The sequence below is a fragment of the Hemicordylus capensis genome, chromosome 17, assembly GCF_027244095.1.
Source record: "Hemicordylus capensis ecotype Gifberg chromosome 17, rHemCap1.1.pri, whole genome shotgun sequence".
NCBI lineage: Eukaryota > Metazoa > Chordata > Lepidosauria > Squamata > Cordylidae > Hemicordylus > Hemicordylus capensis.
The window spans coordinates 12,553,800-12,569,043 of record NC_069673.1 but is presented as its reverse complement, the minus strand read 5'-3'; the positions used below and the strand labels follow the sequence as shown (position 1 = coordinate 12,569,043).

At 53.5% G+C, this 15,244-nt stretch overlaps 1 protein-coding gene across 5 annotated transcripts in view; it reads left to right on the top strand.

Moving 5' to 3' along the window:
- Window positions 1-14,468, top strand: part of SETX (senataxin) — a 52,747-nt gene extending 38,279 nt beyond the window's left edge. For 4 of the 5 annotated variants that reach the window (XM_053281665.1, XM_053281663.1, XM_053281664.1 and 1 more), the window contains 11 exons: window positions 44-145; window positions 1,192-1,307; window positions 1,694-1,765; window positions 4,012-4,161; window positions 4,947-5,054; window positions 5,681-5,868; window positions 7,060-7,152; window positions 7,814-7,978; window positions 8,679-8,777; window positions 11,543-11,630; window positions 13,269-14,468. In XM_053281665.1, coding sequence (XP_053137640.1) covers window positions 44-145; window positions 1,192-1,307; window positions 1,694-1,765; window positions 4,012-4,161; window positions 4,947-5,054; window positions 5,681-5,868; window positions 7,060-7,152; window positions 7,814-7,978; window positions 8,679-8,777; window positions 11,543-11,630; window positions 13,269-13,982 — 1,895 coding nt within the window. In that variant the 3' untranslated portion in view covers window positions 13,983-14,468. Of the gene's footprint in view, window positions 1-43; window positions 146-1,191; window positions 1,308-1,693; window positions 1,766-4,011; window positions 4,162-4,946; window positions 5,055-5,680; window positions 5,869-6,975; window positions 7,153-7,813; window positions 7,979-8,678; window positions 8,778-11,542; window positions 11,631-13,268 lie in introns of those variants that run through there. The other variant, XM_053281667.1, reaches the window with a different exon arrangement.
- The last annotated feature ends 776 nt before the right edge of the window (window positions 14,469-15,244 follow it).

Sequence of the window (15,244 nt, the reverse complement as noted above, 5' to 3'; positions counted from 1 at the left end):
CTTTTAAAGGTGCACTCTCTCTCCACCCCCTCCCCGCATCCAGGGAACTGTGGCGACATCAACTTGGTGAGGCTGGGGCAAGAAAAATCCATCAGCAAAGAAGTCCGCAAGTTCAGCCTGAATGACCTGATCCACCACAGACTGAGTGAGCCCCCTTCTCAGCTGGCTCTCGCCTACGGGCGCCTTCACGGAGGGCTCTAAGTGTCCACAGATGGCCGTTGGTGTCTTCCTGTGGTAGCTTGTAATCAAGTTATCTTCAGCCTACGTGTCTCTGATAATCCGGATGTCTTTGGTCTTATATACCAAATTTCAGTTTCCGAGTTTCCGTAATGTAAAGTAAAGTTGTGTCCTCGAGTCGGTGTCAACTCCTGGCGACCGCACAGCCCTGTGGTTTTTCTTTGGCAGAATACAGGAAGGGTTGACCATTGCCGCCTCCTGTGCAGTATGAGATGATGGTGCCTTTCAGCCTCTTCCTAGATCGCTGCTGCCCGATAGAGGTGTTTCCCATAGTCTGGGAAACATACCAGCAGGGATTCGAACCAGCAACCTCTGGCTTGTTAATCAAGTCATTTCCCCCTGCACCGTTAGGTGGCTCTGAGTTAGTGTAGGAATAGCTTAATCATTTGTCGTGGGGAATACACTTGAGCTCCTCCATTTTGGGGGGAAATGTAAAAATGTCCTGTATCGGATTATAGCCTTTGTCTCGGAGCAAGCTCACGTGCGGGAAAGAAATGCTGAATAGAAATGCTGAATCATCCCTGCTGAGCTTTCTGGCTGATCACTACATGTCCTATGCTCAGATTTTACTAGTGATTGAAGTTCCTTGGACTACAGGTCTACCAAATCACAGGGCTCTGGCCGAAACATCCTACCTCTATTCCAAAATAGCCTGACCCAGGGTTTTCAAACGTGTAGCCCAACATCCTCTGGGGGCCCAGCTCCCTTCACCAAAGGCCATTGTGGCTGTGGATGATGGAGGTTGTAGTCGAGCAACATCTGGAGGCCCGGGTTTGAGAACCCTAACCATAACAGTAGCGTACCCCTCGTGGCGTATCCAACTGGGTCGGTCCGTCTGTGATGGAGTCATGGAGGCCAGTCTGTTTTCAAGATACGCTTGCGCATGGTTAGCCGTTTTGTCCAGTGCTTGGCACAGAAATGGTTAAATAAATGCCTTCTGTTTTGATTCCGTAGACAGAGCAGCACTTGGCAAAGATCAAGATCTGCACAAGAGGAAGGAAGAGCTGGATCAGCAGCTAGACACACTTTCGCGCCAGCGTGCTATGGACCGAAGTGAGAACAGAGAGAAGGTAGCTCTTGGTTCTGTGAGGCTTTTGTCGATTTCTCTGAAAAATGGCAGTGATAAGGTTGCCAATAAGTTTCCGGGCAAAATGCAAGGTCTTGGTGATAACCTGTAAGGCCCTAAACAGCTTGGGCCCTGGGTATTTAAGAGAACGTCTTCTTCGCTATGAACCCCACCGCCCATTGAGATCATCAGGAGAGGTCCGTCTGCATTTGCCACTGGCTCGTCTGGTGGCTACTTGCATTCATAGATATTTTGATATTAAGGCTACGTAAGCTAAGAGACAGTGTGGGGAAAGCTTGCAGGCCTGTAAAGAGCCAACAGCCCTTTCATTGCCCTGCAGAGCTGATTATTTTTTCCCCACCACAAAAAGTGATGTAATGTTTCTTCCAGATACAACAGTTAGAAGAGGAAATCTGCAGACTTTCCAAGGAGAGACAGAGGCTCGCTTCTCAGCTGAAGGAGGTATGTATGCCCTCGGCTACCGTTAAGAACAGCCTCACTTGATGCCCTTCTTCCCTGCATCGTTTATTGCGGTCTGTTTTTGTCTTGGAAGGGCTGCTCTTATTTGATTGATTGATTGATTGGATTTATATACTGCCCTTCCAAAATGGCTCAGGGCGGTTTACAAATTAAATTAACACTCTTGGCTGGTGTCTATGGTCTGAGATGGCTGGTGGGGTTTCATGTTTGCTGCCTGGACTGCCGCATCCCAGGGATACCCCCCCCAAAGCCCCCCTGTCTGAGGGCCGCCAGTTCCCATGGCGCCATCTTGACAGCATTAGCCCTCCGGCTGACTGCTGGGTGTGGTGTCCTTTGGATGTCTAACCTGGATCGTATGCATTCACGCTACCTCTGAATCGTGTACCTCCCCATGACTGTGTTCTCAAGTCCATGACGGGAACCTTGCCGGATAGCCCGTTCTGCCATTTGGGTCGCCCTAGTCCTCAGACGAGGCGAGGGGAGGCCCGTGTCGTAATGGTGGCACTAATCTAACAGAAAGGGGTAGGGAAGGTCTGAGAACTGTAAAGCTGAGAGGGAACACCTGAGTAGAAGACCTCAGAAGGCATACGAATGGGAGACTTGATGTGTGAGCACTGCAAGATATTCCCCTTAAGGGATGGAGCCGCTCTGGGAAGAGCAGAAGGTTCCAAGTTCCCTCCCTGGCAGCATCTCCAAGGTAGAGCTGAGAGAGATTCCTGCCTGGACCTTGGAGAAGCCACTGCCAGTCTGTGAAGACAATACTGAACTAGGCGGACCAATGGTCTGACATAGTATATGGCAGCTTCCTATGTGCTGAGCTGGGCTGTTCACCCTCATCAGTGTCTGTTGCTGAAGCTAGACAGGCACCTGAGACCTCAGCTCTATCCCAGACTGATGCAAAGGAGAAATTGCGCTGAGTATGGTCTGCAGATGTCCAGATGGCCATCTGAGTGGTTTCAGTGGATCAGGGGCATCAAAGTGCCAGCCTGCGGGCCCGATTCTCTAGCCCTGAGTAGCTGCTGTGTGCTGCCCCTGCCCCCCGGGTGATTTTTCTTCTTCCCTGTTGCTGCCACGCTTCCTCCCCGTTACACACACACACACACACACACACACTCCTGCTCCATCCTGATTAAGCACAAAGCTTAAGAAGGCAACAGAGGACTCCTGGAGAGTCACGGGTAAGCCCTTGCTGGGGGATTGGAGTCTTTGGTGTGTTGTTGAACCTGCTGTGCAGAAATTAGTTTCTGCTTTTCTTGGGCATGGTGTTGTTTTGGGGTGATCAATCTGATTATTGAATGTTAAAAAATCTTTTGAGAACAAGTGCAGTTAAAAATGTGCGTTCGGCTATTTAAAGTGGCAGGATTGTCCATGCAAAACTTGGTATCTGCAGATCAGAATCAGAGGCACTCTTAGCACTGGACTCCCAGGCTGAAGTCCAGGGCCTCCACACACACCCTGCAAATCCTGGTTGGTGTGGTGTGGTTATTCTGTCCTGGGTGGCGTGGTCGCTGTGCCAGGCAGCTGAGCATGACTTCTGCTTTAGTGGGGGGAATGGGGAAAGAAATATGTGGGATGGGAGTATGTTAAGTTGCGTGTTGAAATGTTTCTGCTGATGCATATTTGCATAAATAGACCTGTTTTATATTCTTAAATTCTGACATTCTTAAATCATAAATTGTGAGTTGAGTTGCTGTTTGTGCCCTCAAGAACCCGTGTGTTAAAAATACAATGTGTTTCAATTTGTGGTTAACTTGCGGCGGGGGGTTGTGTCTCCAAAGGCCTTTAGGTTCAGGCTCGAAATTTACTTAGGTGCACCTCTGATCATCATCAAATCCAGCTCACCACTCAATTGAGTTTGACACCCCCTGCATTAGATGTTAAAAAGCGTCGTGGCTGCAATGGAAAATGGTGGGACTCAACTGGTGCCCATTTGCCACAGTCAAAGCAATCTCCCAGCACCATCGCCTGGAATCTGCCAGTAATTAAAGGGCAGAATTGCTTGCAATGCCACACCCCCAACATCTGCAGATGATCTAGAAGGCTGCAGCATGATCCGTAGTACCAAAAGCCACTGAGAAGGCCCAGCTTCCAAGGGCTAGCGTTGCTAGGACTGACTTTACCTCCTCAGAGCAAGTTTGGGGCTGCCATGAAGCTGGTGCCCACAAGAAAACAGTGGCTCCTCTGAAGCAGGTGCTGTTAAAAGGGACTCTCTGCTCTTGCCTTCCAAGGTCCGCGGGCGGTCTCAGGAGATGAAGGCGACCATCATCCTGGAATCGCACATCATCTGCTGCACGCTGAGCACGAGCGGCGGGATGCTGCTGGAATCTGCGTTCCGGAGGCAGGGCTATGACCCGTTCAGCTGCATCATTGTGGACGAGGTCAGTATGATGCTGCCTACGGGGTGTTTGTAGCTCTATGGGGTGTCTGTAGCTCAGGAGTTCTCCACCTGTGGTCCTCCAGATGTTGCTGAACAACAACTCCCGTCATCCCCAGCCACAATAAATAGTAGCTGGGGATGATGGGAGTTGTAGTTCAGCGACATCTGGAGGACCACAGGTTGGAAACCCCTGCTTTGGCTCCATGGGAAGCAGAATCAGCCTTGCCAGCCTGCCTGGGTGGCTGGGTGGACGGCAGTGTTCCCTCTAACAGGGATTCCCAGATGTTGTTGACTACAGCTCCCATAATCCCCAAGCAAAGGCTGTTTCAGCTGGGAGTTGTAGTCAACCATGTCTGGGAATTGCTGCTAGGAAGGTCAAGTCTCCGTTCCAGCCACTATGAGGTCACTAATCCCCACCACCACCACACACACACACACACACACCTCCTCAAATCTCTTTCCCTCAGCTTCCCACCCCCTCTCCGTAAGGGATGGAGCTGCTCTGAGAAGATCATCAGAAAGTTCCCAGTCTCCTCCCTGGCAGCATCTCCACAGTAGGGCTGAGAGAGATTCCTGCCTACAGCCTTGGAGAAGCCGCTGCCAGTCTGTGAAGACAATACTGAGCTAAATGGACCAAGGGTCAGACTCTGTATATGCAGCACCTTCAGCTCATGCAGCAGGATTGGCGTCTGTGGCTTTTCGGCTCGGGCGTGGGATATTCCCAGGCTGGGCTCTGACACTACCTCCCCGTTTCTCTTGTTCCTTCCGGGGTTTTCTTCACAAAAGGCAGGTCAGTCTTGCGAGGACGAGACTCTCATCCCGCTCATTCACGGCTGCAAGAAGCTCGTCCTCGTTGGCGATCCCAAGCAACTCCCCCCGACGGTGATCTCGATGGTAAGTATTCTAATTAAGACCTCTCCACGGCCAGGGAAGTGGGCTGCCGTGAATTGCTGACAAGCAAGCCTCTAACGATGACTCTGTTGGGCCGTAATGGGGGGGGGGATGCTTTGATCAGGGGCTCAACCTGGCCTTCCAGCTGTTGTGGGACTACAACTCCCATCACCCCCAGTCACAATTTATTTATACCGCTGCACTAAGCCAATTCAAGCCAAACGTTGTGGACCCCTGGCTTTTTTGCGGGGCGGGAGGAGGGGGGGATCATACACAGGTCTCTGAGATGAAATCTCCAAGAAGCACCTCTTCCCAGATAGGAGGCAGTGGTGCCACTACGAGGCTGAGCTGTACACCAGGAAGTTCCCAGTTCAGATTTCCTCTGCCACCAACTCAGTAGTTGACCTTCGGCAAGCCACTCAGTCTCAAGTTCCCAACCCAAGGTCCCCCAATTTTTAATATATATATATATATATGATGCTGATGCTGATCTGCATTACGGGGCAGTTACAGATGTGACAAGGAGACAGTCTGTATGAGGCAGCCTAACGCACTGTATGAATATTATAAGTTGTCTCTTGCCCCCTTCTCCCCCAAGCCCACGCTCACTCCCTTTCTCACCTTGGCAGAGAGCTCAGGACTACGGCTATGACCAGTCTTTGATGGGCCGGCTGTGCAGATACTTGGAGGAGCAGGTGCAGGGGAACCTCATCGGAAGAAGCCCCGTCTTGGAGCTGAGGACTCAGTACAGGATGCATCCTGACCTCCTCGTCTTCCCTTCCAGCTACATCTACGGCGGGAACCTGGAAACCAATGGGTACGTCTCCCTCCCTTCCGCCCCTTCATCAAGCAGAGGGTTCAGAAAAGGTGTCGGCGTTGTGCACCAGTTTCCACATTGCCATGGGTGGTTTTACCCTTTGCTGTTTTGTGGGGCCCTGTGAGGGATTCCCTGTTAGGGGATTCGCCCACAGAGCCCTGTGGTTGTCTTTGGTAGAATACAGGAGGGGGTTACCATTGCCTCCTCCCACGCAGTATGAGATGATGCCTTTCAGCACCTTCTTATATTGCTCCTGCCCGAAATAGGTGTTCCCCATCGTCTGGGAGACATACCAGTGGGGGATTTGAACCGGCAACCTCTTGCTCCCTAGGCAAGTTATTTCCCCACTGTGCCATTAGGTGGCGTGTTCTAGCCAGGGATTATAGGCCAAACATCTGCAGAAGGGCCGCAGTTGAGCAGCCATGCTCTAGATCAGGGGTTCTCAGCGTTGGGTCCCCAGATGTTTTTGGACTTCAACTCCCACAATCCCCAGGCCCAGTGGCCTTTGGTTGGGGGTTATGGGAGTTGAAGTCCAATAACATCTGGGGACCCAACGTTGAGAATCCCTGCTCTAGATCATGGCCTAAGGGAGGAGAGCTGCCTTGTGGTAGCAAGCGTGAATTGTCCCCTTTACTAAGCAGGGTCCATCCCGGTTTGCATTTGAATGGGAGACTGGTAGTGTGAGCACTGTAAGATATTCCCCTTAGGGGATGGAGCCGCTCTGGGAAGAGCATCTGCATGCTTGCATGCAGAAGGTTCCAAGTTCCCTCCCTGGCAGCATCTCCAAGATAGGGTTGAGAGAGAGAGAGAGATTGTTGCCTGCAACCCTGGAGAAGCCGCTGCCGGTCTGGGTAGACAGTCCTGAGCTTGATGGACCAAGGGTCTGACTCAGTATATGGCAGCTTCCTATGAGTTCCAGTGCCCCTTTGCAAGGAAGGAGGTGTTGACCATGCCAACAAAATGGTGGACTTGGGCTTGTTGGGTCTCGGAGAGCCTGTTTCCATGAGTCTCCTGAGCTGCAACGTGCCTCCCATGCAGTCTGAAGTTGTCCAGTCCAGAATTAGGCCCCCCTCCGGCTGTATAACGTATAGATAAATCTGCTCTTAGGTCTTTGTTCTCCTCCCTGCAATGAGGAACTGAGCAAATGGCCCCGATATGGTGACAAGCCTCGTGACAATTCTCACCACTTAGGCAAACGGCAGATAACCGGTGTTCCTTGGAGTGGCCGTTCCTAGCATACTTGCTCTTTGACGTGCGAGATGGCCAGGAGGAACGGGAAAGCGAGTAAGTTCTTTCTTCACTTGTCCCAGAACTTTGCGCGTGTTCCGGGTTTATTACAGTGCCGGCAGACGTTTGGACGCAGGAAGAGCCGAAGCGTCTCCTGCTGAATCGGACCCAAGGTGGGCTGTTGAACTACAACTCCCATCAACTCCCGCCCCAAATATAATGTGGTGAGGGATTATGAGAGTTCAGCAACAGCTGGCGGGCCAAGTGGTGCCTGTCCCGGATCGAGACCAGGATACTGTTTCCAGTGGTATCCAGCTAGCTGCCTCTGGGAAGACGACAACCAGGGCATGATTCCACACACACGAGGGCAGTTCACATGGTGGGCATCAGGGTAGGAGAATCCGCCGGCCTTAATTTGGGTGCTGGGCACACGCCCGATTTCCAATCGTTCTGCTAGATGAAAACAAGGTTGGAGGTGTGGAGCGTGATCGTCAGTCACACCCCAGCTGGGTAGGACGGTGTTCCTGTCTACCTCGTTCAGAAGCCGGGGATAGGGGTATGCATGGCCCATTTGTGCAGAACCGGTTCGCCTCGAACCGAGGCCAGTTTGGAAGTTCGATTACAAGCCAAACCAGGGATAATAAACCTGGCCCACTTTCGTCCTTTCCTTCATTCTTTCCATTCTCTCTCTCTCTCTCTCTCTCTCTCTCTTGTTCAGCTCCTTTGTTAATCCCCAGGAAGTGCAGCTGGTAATCGAGTTAGTGAAGCTAATTAAGGAACGGAAGCGGGACATCAGCTACCGCAACATTGGCATCATCACGCCCTACAGCGCACAAAAGAAGCGGATCCTGGAGCAGCTGGAGAAGAGGTTTAGAGAGAGCAGGTAACAACGTTCAAGCCTCGAATGGGGTTTAATCCCTGCTAATGGGCCGCCTCGTTGCCGCTCTGGGAAGAGCGTCTAGGTCCCAAGTTCCCTCCTTGGCAGCATCTCCAAGAGAGGGCGGAGAGAGAGACTCCTGCCTGCCACCTGGGAGAAGCCGCTGCCTGTCTGGGTAGACAATACTGAGCTAGATGGACCAAGGGTTGGACTCAGTATATGGCAGCTCCCTATGTTCCTAGTCCACGAAGCTGACACTATACATCTGCTCATGTAGACTCTAGGGGAAGGACTAAAAGGAATATTGGGGAATGCCTTCCTTGCCAATGGCCATAGGAATGCCCTGGATATCCGAATGGCCCGAATGAACCAGTGTATTTCAATGGGCATTCCCTGTCATTCGTTTTAGAATGCCTTGACACTAGTCCACTGCAGGGCTTTCATAGGGAAGGTCCCCGGTTCAGTCCCTGGCAGCATCTCCAGGTAGGGCTGGGAAAGACTCCCACCTGAAGCCTTGGAGAGCCGTAGACAAGGCTGAGCTGGATGGACCACGGCACCAATGTACAGTACTCCGTATTAGGCGGCTTCCTCTGTCCCTGTGTGTTTGGTGGATCGCCCCACACCTTGGATCTTGGGGGAGGGTCCTGGTGAAAGGAAAAAGCCCGTTCCAAATGCCTTTCTGTCCCCTCCCCGCTTTCCCTTTCAGAGCTTGGGAAGTCGACACAGTGGATGGATTCCAGGGCCGGGAAAAAGACTGCATCATTGTGACCTGTGTGCGAGCCAACAGCACTCAAGGGTCAATTGGGTAGGGTTGGGCAAGCCTGACTTGTCCTCTTTGCTAAGCAGGGTCCACCCTGGCTTTCACTTGAATGGGAGACTACATGTGAGCACTGGAAGACGTCCCCCTCAGGGGATGGAGCCGCTCTGGGAAGAGCATCTAGGTTCCAAGTTCCCTCCCTGGCAGCATCTCCAAGAGAGGGCTGAGAGAGAGACTCCTGTCTGCAACCCAGGAGATACTGACAATCCTGAGCTTTGGTGTCCAGAGGCCTCTGATAATGTACCATATGTACCTTTATACATGATAGGTATAAAGATAGGAAGCTGCCATATACTGAGTCAGACCAGCTTCCTATCTTTATACCTCAGATGTTCTTGGGCTTCAACTCCCATAATCCCCAACCAAAGGCCCCTGGGGCTGGGGATTATGGGAGTTGAAGTCCAATAACATCTGGAGACCCTACACTGAGAATCCCTGCTCTAGATGTTGCTGAACTCCAATTCCCTTCATCCTCAGCCACTCTAGTGTGGCTGGGGATGATGGGAGTTGTGGTTCAGCACCCCTGGCTTTAGGGCCTCAGCATGTCATAATCGGGGCCAGAGTTTGCAGCAAGTGTAGAGGGTGAGGAGAGGACCCGGAGAGGATGGCCAGAAGAAGATTCAAGAGCTGGCCAGGCCAAGACCTGGACTTGACCTGGACGTGTTTATGGCAGGGTCAGATTCGGGTTGCCCGGTTCGGGCTTTCCAAATCCGGCGGCCTAATTTGCATGTTATGTAAATTGGCTTGGAAATAATTTTTGAGCAGAAGAGTGACTTCACATTTTGCTCCATAATCCCGCTTCTACAAAGGCTAGAGCTTAGCTTTAAAGAAAGAAAAGAAAGCTGAAATCCGGGCGAATCTGGGTGAGATGCTTAAAATCTGGGCGAAACCCGGAATTCCGGGGGGCATGGCAGCTCTAGGTCAGATGGGGCCAATGGGCTGTCCGGAGGTGCTCAGCCACTCTGAACCCTGGGAGGACAGTGCTGCCCCCCTCCCCACCCTTCTGTAGCGGCTCCCATCAGGAGAAGGCTCCTATAACGGAGATCTCCAGATGTTGCTTACGACAACTTTCTGGATCCGCAGCCAAAGGCCATTGCAGCCGGGGGTGCTGGGAGTTGTCGTCAAGCACATCTGAGGATCTCTGTCCCAGGGAATGCGGCTCCTGACTTCTCCAGATGGCCCGAACCTCCGGGCAGGCTTAGATTTCAGTGTCGCTTGCTGTGACCCACAGATTCTGTTGCTGAGGCAGCCCGTGGGCAAAAATAGGGTCGGCAGGGCATGGATCAGGGTGTGTGTGTGTGTGTGTGTGTGTGTGTGTGTGTGTGTGTGTGTGTGTAAGGGGCTCTTTTGGTGGATGTGTCTCATTTTTGGAAGGAGAAAAGGTCACCGCTGTGCTAACAGTGCATTTCTGTTTTGCAAGTCACCTTAGTGGCGAATGAAATATTCAGGCAGCGTTTTGAAATATTAAAGAGTGAGTTTTTGCATGGATCACAACAAACAGTATTAATCTGTGAGTGGGTCGTGCCGGGAAAGGTGGCTACAGGTCTCGGCATGTGAAATCAAGCTGGCCCCCTGCCTCTCTGTGGGGCGTGCCTGGAAGCCAGGTAGAGGAGGGGCCCGACCCAGCTTGCAAGGCAGCGGCAGGAGCAGAGGAGAGCCTGGCTGCCCTCCAGTTCTGCTTTCCTGCCTTGCTCTAAGCAGCATACAGTAAATAAAGGAAGCATCCATTAAAAAGATCAGTTCGGCAATCATTAAATCTATCTATTTCAAAATAAATAATGTCTGAGCCAGAAGAATGGAGCCAAAAGGAACATAAGAGCAGCCCTGCTGGATCAGGCCCAAGGCCTCTCTAGTCCAGCATCCTCTTTCCCACAGTGGCCCACCAGACGCCTCTGAGAAGCCCACAGGCAAGAGGGGTGAGAACATGCCCTCTCTCCTGCTGTTGCTCCCCTGCAACTGGGATTGAGAGGCATCTTGCCTCTGAGGCTGGAGGTGGCCCACAGTCACCAGACTAGTAGCCACTGATAGCCCTGTCCTCCATGAATCTGTCTAAACCCCTCTTAAAGCCATCCAAGCCGGTGGCCATCACCACATCCCAGGGCAAGGAATTCCATAGATTAATTATGTGCTGTGTGAAAAAGTACTGCTTCTTGTCGGTCCTCAATTTCCCAGGCTCTTCCCAATAATTGCATAATTGCTTTTGAAAGGCATTAGAGGACAGGGTTTATCAGTGGCTACTAGTCTGGTGTCTATGGGCCATCTCCAGCCTTCAGAGGCACGATGCCTCTAAATACCAGTCGCAGGGGAGCAACAGCAGGAGAGAGGGGGCATGCCCTCAACACTTCTCTGTGGGCTTCTTGAAGGCATCTGGTGGGCCGCTGTGTGAGACAGGATGCTGGACTAGATGGGCCTCCTTGGGCCTGATCCAGCCGGGCTCTTCTTCAGTGTTCTGATTTTTTCATCTGTATGTGGAGTGAGTTTTGTTCTGTGTATTAAGGCAGTGTGCGTGCACCTGCATTCAGAGTGGGGCCTTCCTGATTCAACCTGAGTGGGATCTAAAATTAACTGAGCGGGCCTCAGAAAATGTGTGAGTGCACGCACATGTGCACACGCCTCAGAGGGGACAGTGCTCTTCTTATGGTCTTAAAACATGGGTGATTGAATCAAAATGGAAACAGGGTCCGGGTTTCACTGGAACCGAAGCCGTGAGGACATCTGGCTCACCCCGCTAAGTGATGACTTTTCTCCTGCAGGTTTCTGAAAAGTCTCCAGCGCCTGAATGTCACAATTACCCGAGCCAAGTACAGCCTCTTCATCCTTGGACAACTGAAAACACTCATGGTATGTAGAAAGCCCTTCTGTTAAAAAAAGGGAGGAATCTGTGGAGGTGGCATTTGATAAGAGCCTTTATAGTGGTGGTGCCCCGGGCAGTCTTTGAGCCAGTTGGAGTGGTAGGTACCATCTGGGGGGCAGGGGCGGGAGAAATGCTCCTTGTGATATTTGACAAAGTCTGTACCAGGGTTCGCTCTAACAGAGATTCCCAGATGTTGAAAACTACAACTCCCAGAATCCCCAAGCAAAAGCCATGGCAGCTGGGGATTCTGGGAGTTGTAGTCAGCATCTGGGAATCCCTGTTAGAGGAAACACTGGTCTGCACCCCTGATGATGATGATTTCGATGGAAAAGAGGTGGCAATAGCATTACAGTACACCATTTGTTTATTGTCCTGACCATCAGACCTGCAGTGGACATACGAACATAGGAAGCTGCCGTATACTGAGTCAGACCATTGGTTGGACTAGCTCAGTATTGTCTACCCAGATGGGCAGCGGCTTCTCCCAGGTTGCAGGCAGGAATCTCTCTCAGCCCTATCTTGGAGATGCTGCCAGGGAGGGAACTTGGAAGCTCAGATGCTCTTCCCAGAGTGACTCCATTACCTAAGGGGAATATCTTATGGTGTTCACACATCATGTCTCCCATTGAAATGCAACCAGGGCAGACCCTGCTTAGTTAGGGGGACAAGTCATGCTTGCTACCACAAGACCAGCTCTCCTCCCCGATTTGCAGCGGGAGGGAGGGATGGTTCCAGATGCCCCTGGGATGTGCAAGTGGCAACCTGTGTGTTAGGAGATGGGAGGCAGGTTCCCAGCAGAAGGATATACTGTATTTTCCCAAATAGGAGAACCCCCCCCCACAAAAAACCCCACCAGAGCTTAAATACAGGTGATACCTGTATTTACTCAAAAGGAACTGACCCCCCACTTTCTAACATAACAGAATTTGGAAAAGGGCTAGTCTTGGATTCCGGTAAATACAGGTGGGGAGCCAGGGGAGAGTTCGTGCAGAAAAGAAACGAAGGAGCCGAACGCTTTCCCCTGGAGCGTTTTGCACCCAACCCACTTCTCTCCCAGGCTCTGAGACCAGACGGCGGAAGCCCTGGCCGGAGAAGAGCGGTGGGGTGGAGGAGAAGTGCCGGGGTGGGGGAAGGATCCAGCCCTCTCCCTTTCCCCAGGCAGGTTGGGCCACCGGGAGGATGAGTCGCTTCTCCAGCCGGCTACTGCAGCTGCTTTGCCACTAGAGGGCAGTCAGTCCAAATGAGCATGTTTAGAAGGGCTCTCCCGCATGCACGCCCCCTTCCTGGGGATTGTATCGCTTGAGGGGAGTGGCAAGAAGGGGTGGAGGTGGGTTTAGGGTCCTCCACAAATGGGCATGTGGGAGGGGTGTGAATGAGCATGCCTCTCTTGGCATCAACCCAGAGGGACCTGACTTTCCCTGCGAGGCATTCCTATTTTGGATTGTTTTTCATCTGGCTTGTGCCACCCCGGGCATCTGTGCCTTGGTGACAGCAGATTCCATTGGAATGCCTTGTCCAGAAAGGGGCTTGATGCCGTGAAGGGATTGACCGGTGCTGCCGACCAGTGCCTGGCCCTCACTTTTTCAGTAACCACCTCCCCCCCCCCCCCCGCCTCGCCCGTGCAGGAAAACAAAGATTGGAACCAGCTGATTCAGGACGCGCAGAGGCGGGGCGCCATCTTCAGGACCTGCAGCGGCAGCTTCAGGAAAGACGCCGCCAAGATCCTGAAGCTCCCACGGGGGCTCCCGAGCGCAGCCGGAGGGGAGCCAAAGGAGACCCCCGGCCGAGAACCCCGGCCGCCCTCAGCCACCACTGGTGCTCCAGCACACCGGAGCAGTGGGATCAGGCCTGCACCTCAGGACACCGCCGCCGCCGCCTCCTCGAAGAACTTGCACCTTCCTGCTCAGGCGAAGCCTCCCTCGGAGAGGCCGCAAGACCCACGGCTGGCTCGGAGGGCCGAATCGGCAGCCTGCCGAGAGGGCCACCTCTCGGCCTCCAGGGGCGCGGGGGTGGTGTTGCCGCCTGCCCCTCCAGGGCAGAGGGATCGGAGCGCCGCCGCCCTCCCCACCGCCTGTTGGAAGGGATCCTCCAGCAAGCCTGTCCTGACGGTGTACCCACAGGGCTCCCCTTTCGCCGCCGCCTCGCCCCGCACCGGCGACCACGGCTGGCGCGCTCCGGGTGCGCCGGAAGACGCCAAGACTCCGGGCCGAGGGGCCCATCCAAGCCCCACGGAGTGGGCCAAGGACAGGGACCATCCCTTCAAGGGCAGGAGATCCTCGGAAGAGGCGCTGGAGAGCAGAAGCCCAGCAGACACCAAGCGGAGGAAGACCACCCCGTAGCCGGCTGGTGCGCCGGGCTGGGTTCGGCCTTTCCGCCGGCGGCGAGGCCAGCTCCTGCCCAGAAATGGCTGCCTCTTGGGGTGACTTTTATACAGCCCCAAAGCCATATGCTTGAAAATCACACACTGTAAAAATGTTTAAAGCCATGTATATTTGTATAGCATAGAGAAGAATTATTTCTGGGCTGGGGATGAGCGTGATGGTGGCCATGTTGGGGTTCCACGCTGGCCTCCTGGCCTGGAAATGGGCTTGGCATGTTGGCTCGTGCCAGAACTCCGAGCCGGCCCAGCAGCCATGGAGCACTCCTCCCAGTGAGGGCTCCCCCCCCCCCCGGCTGCTGTCACATCCGTCTTGGTCTGAGGCAAGCCCAAGATGGCTTCTTTCTTTGTCTGCATTTTGCTTCTTTTTGCTAACAGAGAAGTGCCCCTTTCTCCCTCTAAAGGGAAAAAAGAAAGAAAGAAAAATATATCTTTATATTTAAACCGAGGCCCACAAAGGCTCATTAGGGTGTTTTCTTGCCACCACAGGAAACTCACAAGCACTTCAGAGAAGTGGCGCTCTCTTTTGCCGATTGCCATCCCCGCTGCAGGTGCCTTGTGAAGAAATTGGCAGGGACGGCTGGCTTTGAGCCCAAGAGGTGTTGTGCATGGCTGAACTTCTAAAAAGTTCATCTCCTCCTCCTCCCCCCTTCTTCTCCTCCTCCCCCTCTCCTCTCCCTCCTCCTCCCCCTCTTCCCCCTCTCCTCCCCCTCTTCCCCCTCTCCTCCCCCTCCTCCCCCTCCTCCTCCTCTTCCTCCCTCTCCTCCTCCTCCTCCCCCCTCTCCTCCTCCTTCCCCTCTTCTCCCCTCCCCCTCCCCTCCCCCTCCTCCCCCTCTTCTCTCCTCCTCCTCTCCTCCCCCTCCTCCCCCTCTCCTCCCTCTCCTCTCCTCTCCTCCCCCTCCTCCTCCTCCTCCCCCTCTCCTCCCTCTCCTCTCCTCTTCTCCCCTCCCCCTCCTCCCCCTCTTCTCTCCTCCCCCTCTCCCCCTCTCCTCCCCCTCCTCCCCCTCTCCTCCCTCTCCTCTCCTCTCCTCCCCCTCCTCCTCCTCTTCCTCCCTCTCCTCCTCCTCCTCCCCCCTCTCCTCCTCCTTCCCCTCTTCTCCCCTCCCCCTCCTCCCCCTCTTCTCTCCTCCCCCTCCTCTCCCTCTCCTCCTCCTTCCCCTCTTTCAAGGGCTTTTCTGTTTCCTGGAAGATGTTGCTTCCTAACGGAATGAGGAGCCCACTGTG